This window comes from Pantherophis guttatus, chromosome 7, assembly GCF_059756535.1.
Source record: "Pantherophis guttatus breed Tessera chromosome 7, ASM5975653v1, whole genome shotgun sequence".
Taxonomy (NCBI): Eukaryota; Metazoa; Chordata; class Lepidosauria; order Squamata; family Colubridae; genus Pantherophis; species Pantherophis guttatus.
Window position 1 is genome coordinate 3437952 of NC_142069.1, and position 19489 is coordinate 3457440.

General features: G+C 47.4%; 1 protein-coding gene across 8 annotated transcripts in view; it reads right to left on the reverse strand.

The window, feature by feature from the left end:
* The window catches only part of LOC117658814 (uncharacterized), a 131485-nt gene that overhangs the window by 44121 nt on the left and 67875 nt on the right, over positions 1-19489 (reverse strand). For 6 of the 8 annotated variants that reach the window (XM_087873560.1, XM_087873558.1, XM_087873555.1 and 3 more), the window contains 9 exons: positions 15081-15155; positions 14920-14982; positions 14095-14130; positions 12894-12947; positions 10976-11020; positions 8850-8885; positions 6589-6624; positions 5304-5363; positions 3983-4108 (listed from right to left, as the gene is read on the reverse strand). In XM_087873560.1, the coding sequence (XP_087729686.1) occupies positions 3983-4108; positions 5304-5363; positions 6589-6624; positions 8850-8885; positions 10976-11020; positions 12894-12947; positions 14095-14130; positions 14920-14982; positions 15081-15155 (531 nt within the window). The remainder of the gene's footprint in view (positions 1-3982; positions 4109-5303; positions 5364-6588; positions 6625-8849; positions 8886-10975; positions 11021-12893; positions 12948-14094; positions 14131-14919; positions 14983-15080; positions 15156-19489) is intronic. The other 2 variants (XM_087873559.1, XM_087873562.1) reach the window with 2 other exon arrangements.

A 19489-nucleotide genomic window follows, 5' to 3' on the forward strand; every position in this document is an offset into this window, starting at 1 on the left:
TTCCATCCTTTCTAAGGTAGGTTAAATGAGGACCCAGTTTGTGGGGGCAATAAGCTGACTTTGTATAAATATACAAAAGTATGAAGGCTATTGCTTAACGCACTGTAAGCCGCCCTGAGTCTCCGGAGAAGGGCGGCATATAAATCAAATTAAAAAAAAAAAAAAAAAAAATTCCTCTCCCCCCCCCTTCAAAACAGGCCCGCAGCTTATGGACTTCTAAAACTCTGTGTTTGACCTGACATTTATCTATGATATAACAACCGTGTAACTAACTTAATCTTTTGACCCAGCACCTCAAACATGACAAACCCTCGGAAGTTAACTCAAAGATTCCTTTAATTAGGAGCGCCGGCAGCCCCGGCCAAAAGTTTCTCTCTCACCGTAGGCTAACAAGTCCGTTTGGCAGGAGGAGAATAGTTGTCTGCCCCATGTATTCATCTCCGCCCCCTGCCTTGTATCCCCAGAGCTACGGTGGGGCTTTACTAGCAGTGGTGGCTCTTCCGTCCCGAGGACCGGCCCATAGATTTCCACTGCTCTCCTCTCCTCTGCTTTCTGCATGTCAGGCACTGGACCCAGCTGCTCCTCCTCTTCCTCATCAGCCACCTGGGGGCTGTTGACTCTCCATCTGAGGGCTGACGGACAGTCCGGACTCCGCCGCCGTCTCTCTTTCTCTGACAGCTCCATTCCCTCTTCCCCCTCGGAGCTCTCAGGTTGATGCTGATTACGACTCCAACGCCTCCTCCTCCTCTGATTCGGCTGTCGGAGGGGGCCGGCGGCCGAGAGGCCACAACACTGAACAATGGCAGGGATTCACTTCACAACTGTGGGCAAGGAAGGTCGTAAAATGGGGCAACACTCACTCAACAACCGTTTTGCTTAGCGACAGAAATGTGAGGCTCAGTTTTGGTCGTAAGCCGAGGACTACTTGCGTTTCTTTCTGTGATGCTGTTTCAAATTCCCAGCTTCATTTTCGCACCTTGGTAGTCTTCCGAAGGCTACCCATATTTGTGAGACTAGCCAAGATTGCTGGGTTTGTATGAAGTCCCGAATCTTCTTCCTCAAACAAGCAATGTTTTAGAATGGACTGACTTATTTTTTTCTGTAGAATGGGGTTTGGGTCACTTTAACCTGGATTAAATATCCCGATGGTTTAGAAGATGCACAAACCTGCCTAAGTGACCCAGTAATAGCCTGTCTCAAAATGATACAGGAAGATAATTTCTCTGTCCATTTTCCAATTTTACCTGCCGAGTTATTTTGTTTGTTTTGTTTTTCAGAGGCCATTGAAAAAGCTCTTTTCTTCCTCCAAATAAAAGAAAAGTTGGCTCGGAAAAGACGAATTCGGTCAAATATTTCAGCTACATTTTTATGTTCCAAGCTGCAGGAAGTTTTCTTTATTCCCTTCTTCAAAGATGAGTTTCTCAGCAACGAACAGGGAATCCTCGACTTACGACCACAATGGAGTCCAGGCATTCCCGTTGCTAAGCGAGACAGTCGTTAAGTGAGTTTTGCCCCGTTTTACGATCTTACTTGCCACGGTTGTTAAGTGAATCACAGCAGTTGTTAAGTTCGTCACGCAGTCGTTAAATGAATCCGGTTTTCCCATTGACTTTGCTGATCGGAAGGTCGTAAAAAGGGGATCACGTGACCCCCACCCTCCCGGGACACTGCGAACATCATAAATATGAGTCAGTTGCCAATTTGATCACATGACTTTGGGGATGTTGCGACGGTCATAAGTGTGAAAAATGGTCCGAAATCATTTTTTCCCCAGTGCCGTTGTAACTTCAAATGGTCACTAAATGAATGGTTGTAAGTCGAGGACTACCTGTTATTGGACAGTGCCAAGTCAGACTTGATGGTTTTATTCTAATAAATTTGGGTTGGGAGATTGCTTTGGGAGGTAGGGGCGGGATAGAAATAGCTATAGCACTTAGATTTATATACCGCTTCACAGTGCTTTTACAGCCCTTTCTAAGCAGTTTACGGAGTCAGCCTCTGGCCCCCAAAAACCTGGGTCCTCATTTTACCCCCCTTGGAAGGCAGAGTCAACCTTGAGCTGGTTAGGATCGAACTCCTGGCAGTTGGCAGAGTTAGCCTGCCATACTGCAGTCTCACCACTGCGCCACCACAGCTCTTCCTTCCTTCCTGCCTTCTTTCCTTCCTTCCTTCCTTCCTTCCTTCCTTCCTTCCTTCCTTCCTTCCTTCGTTCCTTCCTTCCTTCCGGTCAAAATCGAACTCCTGGCAGTTGGCACAGTTAGCCTGAAATACTACATCTCACCACTGTGCCACAACGGCCCTTCCTTCCTTCCTTCCTTCCTTCCTTCCTTCCTTCCTTCCTTCCTTCCTTCCTCCCTCCCTCCCTCCCTCCCTCCCTCCCTCCCTCCAGTCAAAATCGAACTCCTGGCAGTTGGCACAGTTAGCCTGCAATACTGCAGTCTCACCACTGCACCCCCATGGCCCTTCCTTCCTTCCTTCCTTCCTTCCTTCCTTCCTTCCTCCCTCCCTCCCTCCCTCCCTCCCTCCCTCCCTCCCTCCTGTCCTCCCTTCCTTCCTTCCTTCCTCCCTCCCTCCCTCCCTCCCGTCCTCCCTCCTTTCCTTCCTTCCTTCCTTCCTTCCTTCCTTCCTTCCTTCCTTCCTTCCTTCCATCCATCCATCCATCAAAATTGAACTACTGGCAGTTGGCATAGTTAGCCTGCAATACTGCAGTCTCACCACTGCACCCCCATGGCCCTTCCTTCCTTCCTTCCTTCCTTCCTTCCTCCCTCCCTCCCTCCCTCCCTCCCTCCCTCCCTCCTGTCCTCCCTTCCTTCCTTCCTCCCTTCCTTCCTTCCTTCCTTCCTTCCTTCCTTCCTTCCTTCCATCCATCAAAATTGAACTACTGGCAGTTGGCATAGTTAGCCTGCAATACTGCAGTCTCACCACTGCACCCCCATGGCCCTTCCTTCCTTCCTTCCTCCCTCCCTCCCTCCCTCCCTCCTGTCCTCCCTTCCTTCCTCCCTCCCTCCCTCCCTCCCTCCCGTCCTCCCTTCCTTCCTTCCTTCCTTCCTTCCTTCCTTCCTTCCATCCATCCATCAAAATTGAACTACTGGCAGTTGGCATAGTTAGCCTGCAATACTGCAGTCTGCAGTCTCACCACTGTGCCCCCATGGCCCTTCCTTCCTTCCTTCCTTCCTTCCTTCCTTCCTTCCTTCCTTCCTTCCTTCCTTCCTCCCTCCCTCCCTCGCTTCCATCCTCCCTTCCTTCCTTCCTTCTTTCCACCGGTCAAGATCGAACTCCTGGCAGTTGGCACAGTTAGCCTGCAATACTGCAGTCTCACCACTGCGCCCCCATGGCCCTTCCTTCCTTCCTTCCTTCCTTCCTTCCTTCCTTCCTTCCTTCCTTCCTTCCTTCCTTCCTTCCTTCCTTCCTTCCTTCCTTCCTTCCTTCCTTCCTTCCTTCTTCCTTCCTTCCTTCCCACTTAGCAATAGCAATTACTTATGTACCAGGGGTGGGTTCTACTTCCCTTTACTACTGGTTTGCAACGGAAGCGTGCAGATCGTCAATTATGACGTCCGGGCGGGTGGGCGGAGCCTCCCGCCCCTTTTACTACCAGTTCTAAAGAACCGGAAAGAACCGGGAGCCACCCACCATTGTTGTGTGTAGCTTCCCAGGGCTTTCCAGCCCTCTCTACGCGGTTTACAGATTCAGCCTTTTGCCCCCAACAATCTGGGTCCTCATTTGATCGACCTCGGAAGGCTGGAAGGCTGAGTCAACCATGAGCCGGTCAGGATCGAACTCTTGGCAGTGGGCAGAATTAGCCTGCAATACTGCATTCTAACCACTGCGCCACCATGGCGTATGTGCTTAGAGGAGGCCCTTAAATATATCTAATGGACTACAGACGCTGTGAGAATCTTACGTTCTTCTCTCTGTGTGGCCATTCCCAACTTGGTGAACGGTGAGATTTGGGTATGGAACCATGACTCCAATGGTTACTTACCTTTTGCCCAGGAACTCCAGGTGGGCCTGGAGAGCCCCTTTCTCCCTGGGACCCCGGCATACCAGGATTACTCCGAATTCCTTGTATGCCTTGTGCTCCGGCAGGCCCTGGTACCCCAGGTTCACCCTGGTGGGAAGAAACCACAAAGACCTAATCAGATGACGAACAAGGTATTGTGGTATGAAGGTCTATTGCAGGGATGGCGAACCTTTTTGCCATCGCGTGCCAAAAGTGGGGTGTGCGGGGGGCACACGCACGCGTGTCCACACCCATAATTCTATGCACCCCACCCCTCCGTGCTCTCCCCACTTTTGGCATGTGATGGCACAGTGGGCCTGGTAGGCCCGTTTTTTGGCCCTCCCCAGGCTCCAGAGGCTTTCTAGGAGCCTGGGGAGGGTGAAAACGGACCTTCCCCAGTCCCCTGGAAGCTCCCTGGAGGCCGGAAACGGGCCATTAGTCAGCAAACTGGCTGTTCCCGGCCTCCGGAGGGCCTCCAGGTGGTGGGGAAGGCTGTTTTCACCCTCCCAGGCTCCTAGAAAGGCTCTCCTCCTTCTTTGCACTTATTCCTTCTCTTTCCTCCTTCTCCTATTCCTCCACTCCTTAAACTGCATTCCCTTCTAACACTGATTATGTTATCTAATTGGGTCATGAAACGTCTACAAGCCACCACCAAGCTCAGAGAGCACCAAAGATTCCACAGTTCTCCTTCCTCCTTCTTCTTCTCCTCCTTCTTCGCACTTCTTCCTTCCTCCTTCTCCTATTCCTCCACTCCTTAAACTGCATTCCCTTCTAACACTGATTATGTTATCTAATTGGGTCATGAAACGTCTACAAGCCACCACCAAGCTCAGAGAGCACCAAAGATTCCACAGTTCTCCTTCCTCCTTCTTCTTCTCCTCCTTCTTCGCACTTCTTCCTTCCTCCTTCTCCTATTCCTCCACTCCTTAAACCGCATTCCCTTCTAGCACTGATGATGTTATCTAGCTGGGTCACGAAACGTCTACAAGCCAACAGCCAAGCTGAGAGAGCACTGAGAACTCCACAATATGTTATCTTCTCTCTTCCTTACTGAAAGTTACTCGCTTGCTTGCTCTGAACATCTGTAGGAAGATTTAGATGGTCCAACAGAGGCAGAACAACGAAAAAAAGTCCAAAGTTTAGTTATTATCATGCAATCAAACTTCCTCCCCTTTTCACAACACATCGTAATGGCTATTTGGATTGATTTGACCATCTTCTGGGGTGTCCCTGAGAGTATGATTTATTAGGTGCCCAATCTACATCATCAAAAACAGGGCCACAAGCTTTTCACTGCACCAACCTTACGTCCAGGAGCTCCAGCCTGGCCAACCGGACCACGGAAACCAATACCTGGTTCACCCTTGAAAGCAGATTTAAAAAAAGAGAGAGAGAGAGAGAGAGGAGACATCAACTCACTGACAATTGGCACCCCCAAATTCTGGTGGAAGGCTAAGACAAAGGATATTGTTCTCCACTCGGAATAGATTCATCTACATTTTTATGTTATTATTTCTCTATATATTTATATTATTTCTCTATATTTTAATCTCTATCTCTATTTTTTATGTTTATCTCTATTTTTATGTTATTATTAGGGTTAGGGTGAATTCTAGTTCCACTTTAGGCCTAAAATCCGACGGGGTGACTTTGGGCCAATTACCAGCAGAGCGTGAGTTCTAGTCCTGCTTTAGGCACGAAAGCCAGCTGAGTGGCTTTGGCCCATTCACCAGGAGAGGATGAGTTCTAGTTTCACCTTAGGCATGAAAGCCGACTGGGTAACTTTGGCCCATTCACCAGGAGAGGGTGAGTTCTAGTTCCACCTTAGGCATGAAAGCCAACTGGGTGACTTTAGGCCAATCACCAGGAGAGGGTGAGTTCTAGTTCCACCTTAGGCATAAAAGCCGACTGGGTGATTTTGGGCCAATCACCAGGAGAGGGTGAGTTCTAGTTCCACCTTAGGCATGAAAGCCAACTGGGTGACTTTGGGCCAATCACCAGGAGACAGTGAGTTCTAGTTCTACCTTGGGCATGAAAGCTAGTTGAGTGACTTTGGACCAATCACCAGGAGACAGTGAGTTCTAGACCTGCTTTAGGCATGAAAGCCAACTGGGTGACTTTAGTCCAATCACCAGGAGACAGTGAGTTCTAGTCCTGCTTTAGGCATGAAAGCCAACTGGGTGACTTTGGGCCAGTCCCTCTCTCTCAGCCCAACCCACCTCACAAGTTTGTTGTTGTGGGAAAAATAGGAGGAGGAAAGGGTGATGGATATGTTTGCTGCCTTGAGCTATTTGTAAAAATAATAGAGGCTGGATATAAATAAATAAACATAGTAAGCATGCAAATCTTGGTTAGCGCTAACTGTGGTTAGTTTTTATTGGGGCTTAGGCAAAGAAACCCTCCCCAATGCAGTTCATTTATAGCTGTCTTGTGCAAACCAGGACATAAACTAACATATAGCACAAACCAGGCTGGTAAATTGAATATTTCCCTTAAATCAGCTATTTTTAACGGCTTGCTCACACAGAGAGAATTTTTAAAACCCTTTAAAACCCAGTTTCCTCCCATTAAAATCTAGTTTCTTTTACCTTTTGACCAATTTCACCGTCATTGCCCTTGCTTCCCTGCAAGACACAAAAGGAAAAGGCAAGTTTCTAGTCCCTGTGGTGCCAGGGATTCGGTTTGACCCAGCAGTAGAGTAAAAATTGCTCTGGATGAAACGCAAACTGTGGATAGCAGCAAGGAGGATTCTCCAAGGAAGGAGAGTGCAATTTTACACATCTCTTTACCTTCCCAGAGTAACTTTTCTTTAATAGCAAGCCACTGTATATAAACAGGATGCAAGCCCCGTTCCCTTTTAACACTGATGATGTTAGCTAGTTGGGTTGTGAAATGTCTTTAGGAAAACAACCAAACCCTGAGAGCACCAAGGACCCCACAGTTGTTCCTCCTCCCCACTTCAAGCACTGATGATGTTACCTAGTAATTTTGTTTGTTTGTTTCTTCCTTCCTTCCTTTCCTTTCTTTCCCTCCCCTCCTTCCTCTTTTCTTCCTTCTTTTCCACCCCCCACTCTTTCCTTCCTTTCCTCCCTCCCTCCCTCCTTCCTTCCTTTTCCTTCTCTCTTCATTCTCCTTCCTTCCTTCCTTCCTTCCTTCCCCTCCTTCCTCTTTTCTTCCTTCTTTTCCACCCCCTCTCCTTCCTTCCTTTCCTCCCTCCCTCCCTCCTTCCTTCCTTTCCTTCCCTCCCCTCCTTCCTCTTTTCTTCCTTCTTTTCCACCCCCTCTCCTTCCTTCCTTTCCTCCCTCCCTCCCTCCTTCCTTTCTTTTCCTTCCCTCCCCACCTTCCTCTTTTCTTCCTTCTTTTCCACCCCCTCTCCTTCCTTCCTTTCCTCCCTCCCTCCCTCCTTCCTTTCTTTTCCTTCCCTCCCCACCTTCCTCTTTTCTTCCTTCTTTTCCACCCCCACTCCTTCCTTCCTTTCCTCCCTCCCTCCTTCCTTCCTTCCTACCCTCCCCTCCTTCCTCTTTTCTTCCTTCTTTTCCACCCCCTCTCCTTCCTTCCTTTCCTCCCTCCCTCCTTCCTTTCTTTTCCTTCCCTCCCCTCCTTCCTCTTTTCTTCCTTCTTTTCCACCCCCTCTCCTTCCTTCCTTTCCTCCCTCCCTCCCTCCTTCCTTCCTTTCCTTCCCTCCCCTCCTTCCTCTTTTCTTCCTTCTTTTCCACCCCCTCTCCTTCCTTCCTTTCCTCCCTCCCTCCTTCCTTCCTTCCTACCCTCCCCTCCTTCCTCTTTTCTTCCTTCTTTTCCACCCCCTCTCCTTCCTTCCTTTCCTCCCTCCCTCCTTCCTTTCTTTTCCTTCCCTCCCCTCCTTCCTCTTTTCTTCCTTCTTTTCCACCCCCTCTCCTTCCTTCCTTTCCTCCCTCCCTCCTTCCTTTCTTTTCCTTCCCTCCCCTCCTTCCTCTTTTCTTCCTTCTTTTCCACCCCCTCTCCTTCCTTCCTTTCCTCCCTCCCTCCCTCCTTCCTTCCTTTCCTTCCCTCCCCTCCTTCCTCTTTTCTTCCTTCTTTTCCACCCCCTCTCCTTCCTTCCTTTCCTCCCTCCCTCCCTCCTTCCTTCCTTTTCCTTCCCTCCCCTCCTTCCTCTTTTCTTCCTTCTTTTCCACCCCCACTCCTTCCTTCCTTTCCTCCCTCCCTCCTTCCTTCCTTCCTTCCCTCCCCTCCTTCCTCTTTTCTTCCTTCTTTTCCACCCCCTCTCCTTCCTTCCTTTCCTCCCTCCCTCCCTCCTTTCTTTTCCTTCCCTCCCCTCCTTCCTCTTTTCTTCCTTCTTTTCCACCCCCTCTCCTTCCTTCCTTTCCTCCCTCCCTCCCTCCTTCCTTTCTTTTCCTTCCCTCCCCTCCTTCCTCTTTTCTTCCTTCTTTTCCACCCCCTCTCCTTCCTTCCTTTCCTCCCTCCCTCCCTCCTTCCTTCCTTTCCTTCCCTCCCCTCCTTCCTCTTTTCTTCCTTCTTTTCCACCCCCTCTCCTTCCTTCCTTTCCTCCCTCCCTCCCTCCTTCCTTCCTTTTCCTTCCCTCCCCTCCTTCCTCTTTTCTTCCTTCTTTTCCACCCCCCACTCCTTCCTTCCTTTCCTCCCTCCCTCCTTCCTTCCTTCCGCGCATGCACGGGGGGGGGTGCGGGACACATTGAATTATGGGTCAGGGCACACACGCGCGAGAGACCCCCCCCCGTGCTTCCTCCACTTTTGTCACGTGACGGCAAAAAGGTTAGCCATCACTGCTCTAGGCTGAGGACTTGTTTCACTCCACCACTCCAGCTTTGCCTGCTCTTCTAGAAACTTCCACGCCATTTTTCCTTTTGACCCTTACCTTCAGGCCTGCTTCTCCTGGGTCTCCTGGGCCTCCCTGAAAAAAACAAAAAAACAAAATATTGAATCCATTCTACCTGGCTGACAATTCAACTTCCTAATATAGGATCGACCCTTTCCTTCCTCTCTGCACCTTTAAATATGAAGCTCGTCCTCAACAGTTTCATTTAGTGCAGTGTTTCTCAACCTTGGTAGCTTGAAGATGGGTGGACTTCAACTCCCAGAATCCCCCAGCCAGCGCTGCTGGCTGGGGGATTCTGGGAGTTGAAGTCCACCCATCTTCAAGCTTCCAAGGTTGAGAAACACTGGTTTAGTGACTATCCAAAGTTACAACATCGCTGAAAAAAGTGACTTATGACCATTTTTCACACTTGTGACCATTGTAACATTGCCATGGTCATTGGATCAAAATTCAGACGCTTGACCACTGGTTCATATTTAGACGGTTGCAGTGTCCAGGGGTCATGTGACCCCTTTTTGTGACTTTTTAACAAGCAAGTCCATGGGGAAGCTAGATTCACTTAATCTACAAAGAAAGTTCGTAAAAAGGGGGCAAAACTCACTTAAGAAATGCCCCACTTAACAACAGAAATGTTGGGCTCAATTTCGGTTGTAAGTCGAGGACTATCGGTCCTCCTTCTCGTGCATCAGTGGTGGACGCACCAACACTGGTGGCTTTGGAGAAGAGATGAGACCAGCATTTACAGAATAACAGAATTGGAAGGGAACTTGGAGGTCTTCTCGTGTTCTGCCCCAGCGACGGACCCCAAAGAACGCAGCACACACAAAGTCTGTATGAACCTTAGTTTGCTAAATTAAATCAGTCTTTCTCCAACAAAGGCTGTTAATTAACTTTCTTAACAGCCTACAAGAATCCAAAGAATCAATAATCGTAATCTTACTATGGTTGGCAGAAAGCCCAGAAGCAATTTGCAGGAAACTCATAAGAGAACTAAGATCAGGACGTGAAGGAGAGTGAACGAAGTTGTTCCCTGCAAATTGCTTCAGTTGGCGTTCCTCCTTAAATAGGCTAAGGGAGTGGCCAATTATCCCCAAGCCTTACTCTCGAGGAGACCTCCTCCTGAGGAGCCTCTCCTGCCTTTTGGCAGCTCTGCGCGCCCGTGCATCGAGAAGAGGCTCCTCCTCTTCTTCCTCTTCACTTATAGGAGCTTCTGGAGGTTCTGAAGGCCCTGGCTGAATCCCCGCCTCTGGCACCACATCTTCTCCAGCCTCCTCATTGTCCGACTCGAGCGCCAGCTGCACAGGCTGCTGGCGCAGCACCACACCAGCCTCCTCGCTGTCGGAATCAGCTACTAGCTGCACAGGTTGCTGACGGGCCACAACATCTAGTCCAAAGAAAACTCAGGCAGGAAACTCTATATGATGTTGTGGCTCCGTTACCTGAGCCTGTGACATCGGCAGGAGAGGACTCCGAGAGTGAAGGAGAGGAGTTGGCAAGACCTCCCTCTCCAGGACCCTCCTCTCTGGCAATGCCTTCGGTGTCCGCCAAAGGTCAAGAGATAGGCCCGGGGCCAAGCACGTCCACGCAGCCACAGGTGGACAGTGATGAGGGAGATGAGTCTTGGCTGGATCCCCGGCAGCGTCACAGAGATAAGCACGCGCAACAGAAGAAGAGGTGTGCCAGAGATTAAGCTGAGTCACTGGACCACACCCCACAGGGTATAAAAGGGGGTGAAGTGGCCATTCAGACTCTGTGACGGACAAAACTAACTACTATCGAGTCACATTGCATCTTTGTAAACAACGTTATCTGCCTTGGATTTAATTACGGACTGGACTTGACAATTCTTAAACTGTGTGTATCTTGTTTATGAGTAAAGTTCTTGGCAAGCAGCTACTGGGTTGTTGCCAATCCTCTTATTGAAAGAATTTGTTGTCTGCCAGTTTATTTAACCCCCGGCTGTCTGTTTGTGTGCATGTGTGAGACGGGGACAGAACATACGATTTCAGACAAATGGTTGTCCAATCTCCTCTTAAAAACCTCTAGCATTTGTCGAGAATGACAAAGTGTCTCCTGCTTGAGCAGGTGGCTGGACTAGAAGACCTCCAAGGACCCTTCCAACTGTGTAATTCTATTAAAAGTAGTAGAGAATGATGATAAGCTACCTTCTCGCCTTTGATCCCTTTGTTTCCAGGAAAGCCCTTTTCTCCCTGCAGTGGACACAAGAAAACCAACACACCACAACGTGATTTGCAAGGTGATGCACCACAATCGACATCGAGCTGACACCAGGATTAAGCATTCACACAACCCATGAATCCCAAAAGACAAAGCGAAGGCAGAACTAAGCTTATCGTGTTGTCCCAATGCAACCACGAGGTCTTTCATTGACCCGTGGACCCTGAATGCATCCTCAAAATCCTTTCGCTGATTGGTGGGACCTCACCGGAGACCCCTGTGTCACGGCACTCGGTCAAAGGTGCCACTAGCACCAGCTCAGTCCTCCTGAACACGAGGGACAGGTCAATTAGGGAACTCAGGTTTCAGGAGGGTCACCAAGATAAACTCTTTGCCTTGACTCCGTCCCCCACCCCCCCAAGGCAAAAGTCAAGATGGCGATCGCGACAGTAAGGATCGAAGGGCCTTCTGGTTCTTCAGTTCAGTCATCTTTGACTGAACTTTGCATACATCCCTCAGAGGTTTACATCCGGACTAGGCTGGGTTGTTTCTCTGTAGGAGGTGGTGACCCTTTGAGAGCTGTATACCATGGAATTTCATTTTAATGTATGCCAATTAGTTTTATAAAGTGCCAATAAAGTTATTATATCTATCTATCTATCTATCTATCTATCTATCTATCTATCTATCTATCTATCTGTCTATCTGTCTATCTATCTGTATCTGTTATCTATCTAACTCTATCTGTCTATCTATTTATCATCTATCATCTATCATCTATCTATCTATCTATCTATCTATCTATCTATCTATCTATCTATTTCTGTTATCTATCTGTCTGTCTGCCTTTCTATCTATTTATGTATCTTCTATCTATCATCTTATTTATCATCTATCTATGTATCTATGTATGTATCTATCTATCTATCTATCATCCATCTATCTTTGTCTATCTATCTATTTATCTATTTATCATCTATCATCTATCTATCTATCTATCTATCTCTATCTTTTATTTATCTATCTATCTCTATCTGTCTATCTATCTATCTATTTATCATCTATCATCTATCTATCATCTATTATCTATCTATCTATCTATCTATCTATCTATCTATCTATCTATCTCTATCTGTTAACTATCTATTTTTTTTTTAAATTTGATTTATATGCCGCCCTTCTCCGGAGACTCAGGGCGGCTTACAATGCGTTAAGCAATAGCCTTCATCCTTTTGTATATTTATACCAAGTCAGCTTATTGCCCCCACAAACTGGGTCCTCAATTTACTACCTTAGAAAGGATGGAAGGCTGAGTCAACTTTGAGCCTGGCGAGATTCGAACCTGCAGTAATTGCAGGCAGCTGGTCTTAATTACAGGGTGCTTTAGACCACTGTACTATCAAGGCTCTATTTGTCTGTCTGCCTTTCTATCTATTATGTATCTTCTATCAATCATCTTATTTATCATCTATCTATGTATCTATGTATCTATGTACTATCTATCTATCTATCTATCTATCTATCTATCTATCTATCTATCACCTATCTATCATCTATCTATCATCTATCTATCATCTATATCTATCTATCTATCTATCTATCTATCTATCTATCTCTATCTTTTATCTGTCTGTCTGTCTGTCTGTCTTTCTATCTATTTATGTATCTTCTATCATCTGTCTATTTATCATCTATCTATGTATCTCTATCTCTGTCTGTCTGTCTGTCTGTCTATCTCGCATTTCTGAGAAGAAAAAGGAGGTAAGGTAAGTTTTGCAGGGGCATCCAGTTTTGGCAAATTTCCCAGAGAGGGAAGTATGCCATTGATTTTGCCCACCCCCTGACATCTCCAGCTCAAGATTTTTCATAAAACACAAAGGTTGTGTAGTGGACAAGCACGCTGACCTTCTGACTTTGGGTGCAGGCAGAATCGAGGCCCACCGAGGCTGGCCCTTCTTTCTAAAAGACAGAAAACGTTTCTAGTGTTATTTCGGAAATGTTCTATAGACTCCTATTTTATCTCGACCGGTTTTATCAATTGAGGCCAGGAATAATTCAGAAAGGAGGAGAGAGAGAAAGGGGAGGGCTGCGGGGTCCTTGGTGCTCTCTGAGCTTCTTTGTTTTCTTGCAGACATTTCATTACCCAACTAGGTAACATTATCAGTGCTAGGAGGGAGTAGGGTTTGTGAGAAAGGATTGTGGCTTCCTTGGTGCTCCCCTTGGTGGTTGTTGGTGGCTGTTTCCTTGCAGACATTTTATTACCAATCTAGGTACCATCATCAGTGCTGGAAGGGAGTGGGGTTTGTGTAGAGGAAGGAAGGAAGGCATGGAAGGAAGGAAGGAAGGAAGGAAGGCATGGAAGGAAGGAAGGAAGGCATGGAAGGAAGGAAGGAAGGAAGGAAGGAATGGAAGGAAGGAATGGAAGGAAGGAAGGAAGGAAGGAATGGAAGGAAGGAAGGAAGGAAGGAATGGAAGGAAGGAAGGAAGGAAGGAAGGCATGGAAGGAAGGAAGGAAGGAAGGAAGGCATGGAAGGAAGGAAGGAAGGCATGGAAGGAAGGAAGGAAGGAAGGAAGGCATGAAAGGAAGGAAGGAAGGAAGGCATGGAAGGAAGGAAGGAAGGAAGGAAGGGCTGTCGGGTTCCTTGCTGCTCTCTGAGCTTGGTTGTTTTCTTCCAAACATTTCATTACCCAACTACGTAACATCATCAGTGCTAGAAGGGAGTGGGGTTTGTGAAGTAAAGGAGGAGGAAGAGGAAAACTGTGGAGTTCTCGGTTCTTTTCTTGAAGATGTTTTGTGACCAGTGATCCTGATGCTTGCTATCCCTCTGTAGAGAACTTGATACATTAGCCAGAGGTGCAAATGTTCACATTTAATAAAAGCGTGGCTGATGGTTTCCATCGATGGGAAGAGGACTCGGACAGGAAAGCAGAGAGAAAGTACTTCTCAGCTCTGGGAAACAGCAACGGCTCTCTTTAATTTTTTTTTCTTTTCTCCATCTCAGCGTGAGAAAACAGGAATTCAGGATTTAGATCATGGTTTGTCCTGTTGCTTTTACATCCCGAAGGAAATGCTGCATTTTTTTTTTTCATTTCTGTTAAATATTACCTTAATCCTCTTTGCTCCTTGAGCTCCAGGATAAGGCTGAAAGAAAAATGAATAAATGAACAAGTGAGTCAGCGACTAAATAAATGATGAATATCTGCAGGAGGAAGAATGTATTAGCAATCAGATTCCATAGTCAACTCCCACAATTCCCCAGCCAGCATGCTTTAAGAGAGGTGAACTTCAACTCCCAGAATTCAGCTCTGAAGAACTGAAGAAGCCTCTGGGATGAGAAGTGAAACGTCTTCAAAGAAAAACCAGAAAGTTCAGTTGCCTCTTAAAAAAAAATCTTTGGGACAACCAGGACCCAAAGGACCGAGAACCTCCCTAATTTAACAAACCAGGTTTATTTCCAGCCTTGACAGACCAATGCAATGTCATAAGATGAGGAGCAGTGGTGAAATCCTCTGAAGTCTACTACCGGTTCTGTGAATCTGCTACCGAGCACACGCTTTGTGCGCCTGTGTGCCTGAGTCGCGCCTGTGCAGCGCTAAAAAAGGAACATTTTGAAGCCTTCCGAGTCTGCAAAGTTAGTAGAACAGCGAGGGGGTGTGGAATCCGCTGTGCCACCCGATTTAAATTAGCTAGAAAGCAGGAAATCCGACGATTCTAGCTAATATAAATCGCACGCCAACAGCTGATCATCGCCAAGCTGATCATTGGAAATACCAGTTTGCCTGAACTGGTAGCATTTTTTATTACCGGTTTGCTCGAACCGGTCTGAACCGGTAGCATTTTACCCCGATGAGAAGGGATTCCATTGGGAGGTTGTTGCTCAGCTCCATCCTCTAACATCTATGGAGATACACCGTCCTGCTTCATACTCACCCCATAATTCCGCCAGTGTCCTACTAGGGGTTCCCCAACTTCAAGAGCACCTGGAGAGTGGACCTGTACGGGCACGACAACAAGAACACGTAGCGTTGTGGAAAAGCAGATTTAGGATTTCTGGAACGGGGAGAGGAAGAGGAAGAAGAGGAAATTCTTACAGGCGGGTGCGAATTCTCCACCTTCCTTCGAACTCTGAGGATGCTTCGTCCTTGGAGATCAGCCTCTTTCTCCTGCTGGCAAGAAAAAGCTCATGTCAGTTTATACACCTTTGCCTACCACCTCAGTTTTATAGGCCTTCCACAACTAACCATACAGTTCAAGGAGAGAGGGAAGGAGAAGGGGGGAGGAGAGGAGAGGAGAAGGAGGAAGAGAGAGATGGAAGGAAGAAGAATGGAAGGAGAGAAGAGAAGAGAAGAGAAGAGAAGGGGAGAGAAATCAAAGGAAGAAGAATGGAAGGAGAGAGAAGAGAAGAGAAGGGGAGAGAGATGGAAGGAAGAAGAATGGAAGGAGAGAGGAGAGAAGGGAAGAAGGGAAGAGAAGAGAAGGGGAGAGAGATGGAAGGAAGAAGGATGGAAGGAGAGAGAAGAGAAGGGAAGAGAAGGGATGGAAGGAAGAAGAATGGAAGGAGAGAGGAGAGAAGGGAAGAGAAGAGAAGGGGAGAGAGATGGAAGGAAGAAGGGGAGAGAGATGGAAGGAAGAAGAATGGAAGGAGAGGTGAGAAGAAGAGAAGGGAAGAGAAGGGATGGAAGGAAGAAGAATGGAAGGAGAGAGGAGAGAAGGGAAGAAGGGAAGAGAAGAGAAGGGAGAGAGATGGAAGGAAGAAGAATGGAAGGAGAGATGTGAGAAGAAAAGCCTAATCTACATTACAGTGCAATGGGTATATCATAGGAAGACCAAAAAGCCCAAGATGCAGACAGAGCCTTTCTGGATTGTCACTATGAATCAATACTGATTCGATGGCCCATCAATCAATCAATCAATCAATCAATCAATCAATCAATCAATCCAATCCTGTCACGCCCTCACAAGTCCTCTTCTTTGGAAGAGCGTCCTTAGGTGATTTCTGATTCATTCAGCTACAAAACCAAAACTGTCCCTTTTGGCTCCAAAAAGATGAGGATGATTAATTTCATTTTTCATTTTTTTATTTTTTTGCAGCCAGCACAAATTGTTCCTCATTTTGTAATTTCACAAAATAGATTTTTTTTTCAGTCCTCCTGATGCTGCTTCAGGGATTCCTGGGACCTCTGATGCCCTCCACTTTTCAGAGCCTGCCATCTTTTGCAAATTAATACTTTGTTCCACGTTCAGATCCGTCCACATTTCTTCTCCCTCTGGCCTTGTCTTGGGTGGGTGCTCTCTGAGCTTTCGTGACCCAACTAGGTAACATCATCAGTACTAGAAGGGAGTGGGGTTTGTGGAGACGAGGGAGGGAGGCATGGAAGGAAGGAAGGAAGGAAGGCATGGAAGGAAGGAAGGAAGGAAGGAAGGAAGGAAGGAAGGAAGGAAGGCATGGAAGGAAGGAAGGAAGGAAGGAAGGAAGGAAGGAAGGAAGGAAGGAAGGAAGGCATGGAAGGAAAGAAGGAACGAAGGAAGGCATGGAAGGAAGGAAGGAAGGAAGGCATGGAAGGAAGGAAGGAAGGAAGGCATGGAAGGAAAGAAGGAAGGAAGGAAGGCATGGAAGGAAAGAAGGAAGGAAGGAAGGCATGGAAGGAAGGAAGGAAGGAAGGAAGGCATGGAAGGAAGGAAGGAAGGAAGGCATGGAAGGAAGGAAGGAAGGAAGGCATGGAAGGAAGGAAGGCATGGAAGGAAGGAAGGAAGGAAGGAAGGAAGGAAGGAAGGAAGGAAGGAAGGAAGGAAGGCATGGAAGGAAGGAAGGAAGGAGGGAAGGAAGGAAGGAAGGCATGGAAGGAAGGAAGGAAGGAAGGAAGGAAGGCATGGAAGGAAGGAAGGAAGGAAGGAAGGAAGGAAGGAAGGCATGGAAGGAAAGAAGGAACGAAGGAAGGCATGGAAGGAAGGAAGGAAGGCATGGAAGGAAGGAAGGAAGGCATGGAAGGAAAGAAGGAAGGAAGGAAGGCATGGAAGGAAGGAAGGAAGGAAGGAAGGCATGGAAGGAAGGAAGGAAGGAAGGTAGGCATGAAAGGAAGGAAGGAAGGCATGGAAGGAAGGCATGGAAGGAAGGAAGGCATGGAAGGAAAGAAGGAAGGAAGGCATGGAAGGAAGGAAGGAAGGAAGGCATGGAAGGAAGGAAGGCATGGAAGGAAGGAAGGAAGGAAGGAAGGAAGGAAGGCAGGCATGGAAGGAAGGAAGGAAGGAAGGCATGGAAGGAAGGAAGGAAGGAAGGAAGGAAGGAAGGAAGGAAGGAAGGAAGGAAGGAAGGGGTATGGAGGCCCTGGGTGCTCTCTGAGCTTGGTGGTTTTCTTGCAAACATTTCATGACCCAACTAGCTAACATCATCAGTGCAAGGAGGGAATAGCACTTTCCTCTCTGTTTATATACAAGTGTACACACAGAGAGAGAGAGAGAGAGAGAGAGAGAGAGAGAGAGAGAGAGAGAGAGAGAGAGAGAGAGAGAGACGCACACACCATACCCTGTTAGTGTTCGTAGGAATGTCTCTGGGTGGTTGTATATAAGCTTGTGTGTAAATAGAGCAAACCCTACTTCCTTGTAGCACTGATGATGCTACCTAGTTGGGTTATGAAACATCTGTAAGAGAGCCACAAAGCTCAGAGACCACCAAGGACCCCACATTTCTTCTTCTTCTTCTTCTTCTTCTTCTTCTTCTTCTTCTTCTTCTTCTTCTTCTTCTTCTTCTTCTTCTTCTTCTTCTTCTTCTTCTTCTTCTTCTTCTTCTTCTTCTTCTTCTTCTTCTTCCTTCCTCCTTCCTCCCTTCTTCTTCTTCTTCTTCTTCTTCTTCTTCTTCTTCTTCTTCTTCTCCTTCTTCTTCTCCTCCTCCTCCTCCTCCTCCTCCTCCTCCTCCTCCTCCTCCTCCTCCTCCTCCTCCTCCTCCTCCTCCTCCTCCTCCTCCTCCTCCTCCTCCATAAACTCCACTCCCTTCTAGCACTGATATTGTTCCCTATTTGGGCCATGAAACATCTGCAAGAACCACCCCAGCTCAGAGAGCACCAAGGACTCCATGGTTCAACCCTGAGTGACCGATATTCTCTTCTATGGGCTTGTTTGTGTTGAAATAAAATCTTGCCTCCAGCTACAATTCCCCATTTAGAAAGCAATGTTTCCTATGAAGCACCTCTGGGTAAAACTGCCTGTTTTCTAACAGGAATGTGGGAGACACAAGAGTAATTTGTAATATACACAACACCACATCAACTCCTCTCTTCTCTTCTCTCCTCTCCTCCTCCCTTCCTTCCTCCTCTCTTCCATCATTTTCCTCCCCTCTCTTGCCCCCTCCCCTGTCCTCCCCTCCTCTCCTCTTACCCCCATTCTCCTTTCCTCTCCTCTCCTCTTCTGCCCTCCCTCTTCTCTCCTCTCCACTCCTCTTCCTCTCCCCTCCCTTCTTCTCTTCCCCATTCTCCTCCCCTCTCTCCTCTCCACTCCCTTCCTCTCTTCCCCCATTCTCCTTCTCCTCCTTCCACTCCATTCCTCTCCCCTCCCTTCTTCTCTTCCCCATTCTCCTCCCCTCTCTCCTCTCCTCTCCCTTCTTCTCTTCCCCCATTCTTCTCCCCTCTCTCCTCTCCACTCCTCCCTTCCTCTTTTCCCCATTCTCCTTCCCTCTCTCCACTCCTCTCCACTCCCTTCTTCTCTTCCCCCATTCTCCTTCCCCCTCTTCACTCCTCTCCACTCCATTCTTCTCTTCCCTCATTCTTCTCCCCTCTCTCCTCTCCTCTCCTCTTCACTCTCCACTTTTCCCCCCATTCTTCTTCCCTCTCTCCACTCCTCTCCTCTTCCACCATTCTCCTTCCCTCTCTCCTCTCCACTCCTGCCCTCCCTCTCTTCTGCTCACCCCTCTCCTCCCATTTACTTAACCAATTTCTCACTTAGCAACAGAAGTATTTGGCCCAACTGTTATCGTAAGTCGAGGACTACCGGCGCTTGTCGGAGAAATTAACCGTCTCGAAGACACTGGATGGAAAAAGCTGATCATCACCAATTGTTCTAGAAATTTATACCAGGATGGGCTTTTAGGGAAGCCCTCGCTCGGTGATTTTATAGCCCTCGTGTTTAATTTAAAAGGATGGCTAATTAGTGAAAGTTACTTGATCTTAATCCCCAGTTTAATGCGCGCTGCCCATCAAAGGCCGCAGTGATTTAAAACTCCTCCAAAATTAGGATTAAAGAAGATGCTTGTGGGTGGAAAAAGGCAGCGTTTTATGACCAATTGAGACTTATAATTATGCTTGGTATTGAATTCGAAAAGGAAGAAAGACGCACCCGGGGCTGTTTGAGAAAGATATTAAAACCTGTGCCTTCCCCAAATCTTCTCTTGAGAGATTGAATGAATCGTTTGACCCAGCGAGTAGAAAACACCGTGACATATTTTTGGAATGGAAGAAAGAAGGAAAATGAAGGAACTCTACTAAAAGGACATTTTATACTGTCTTTTCAA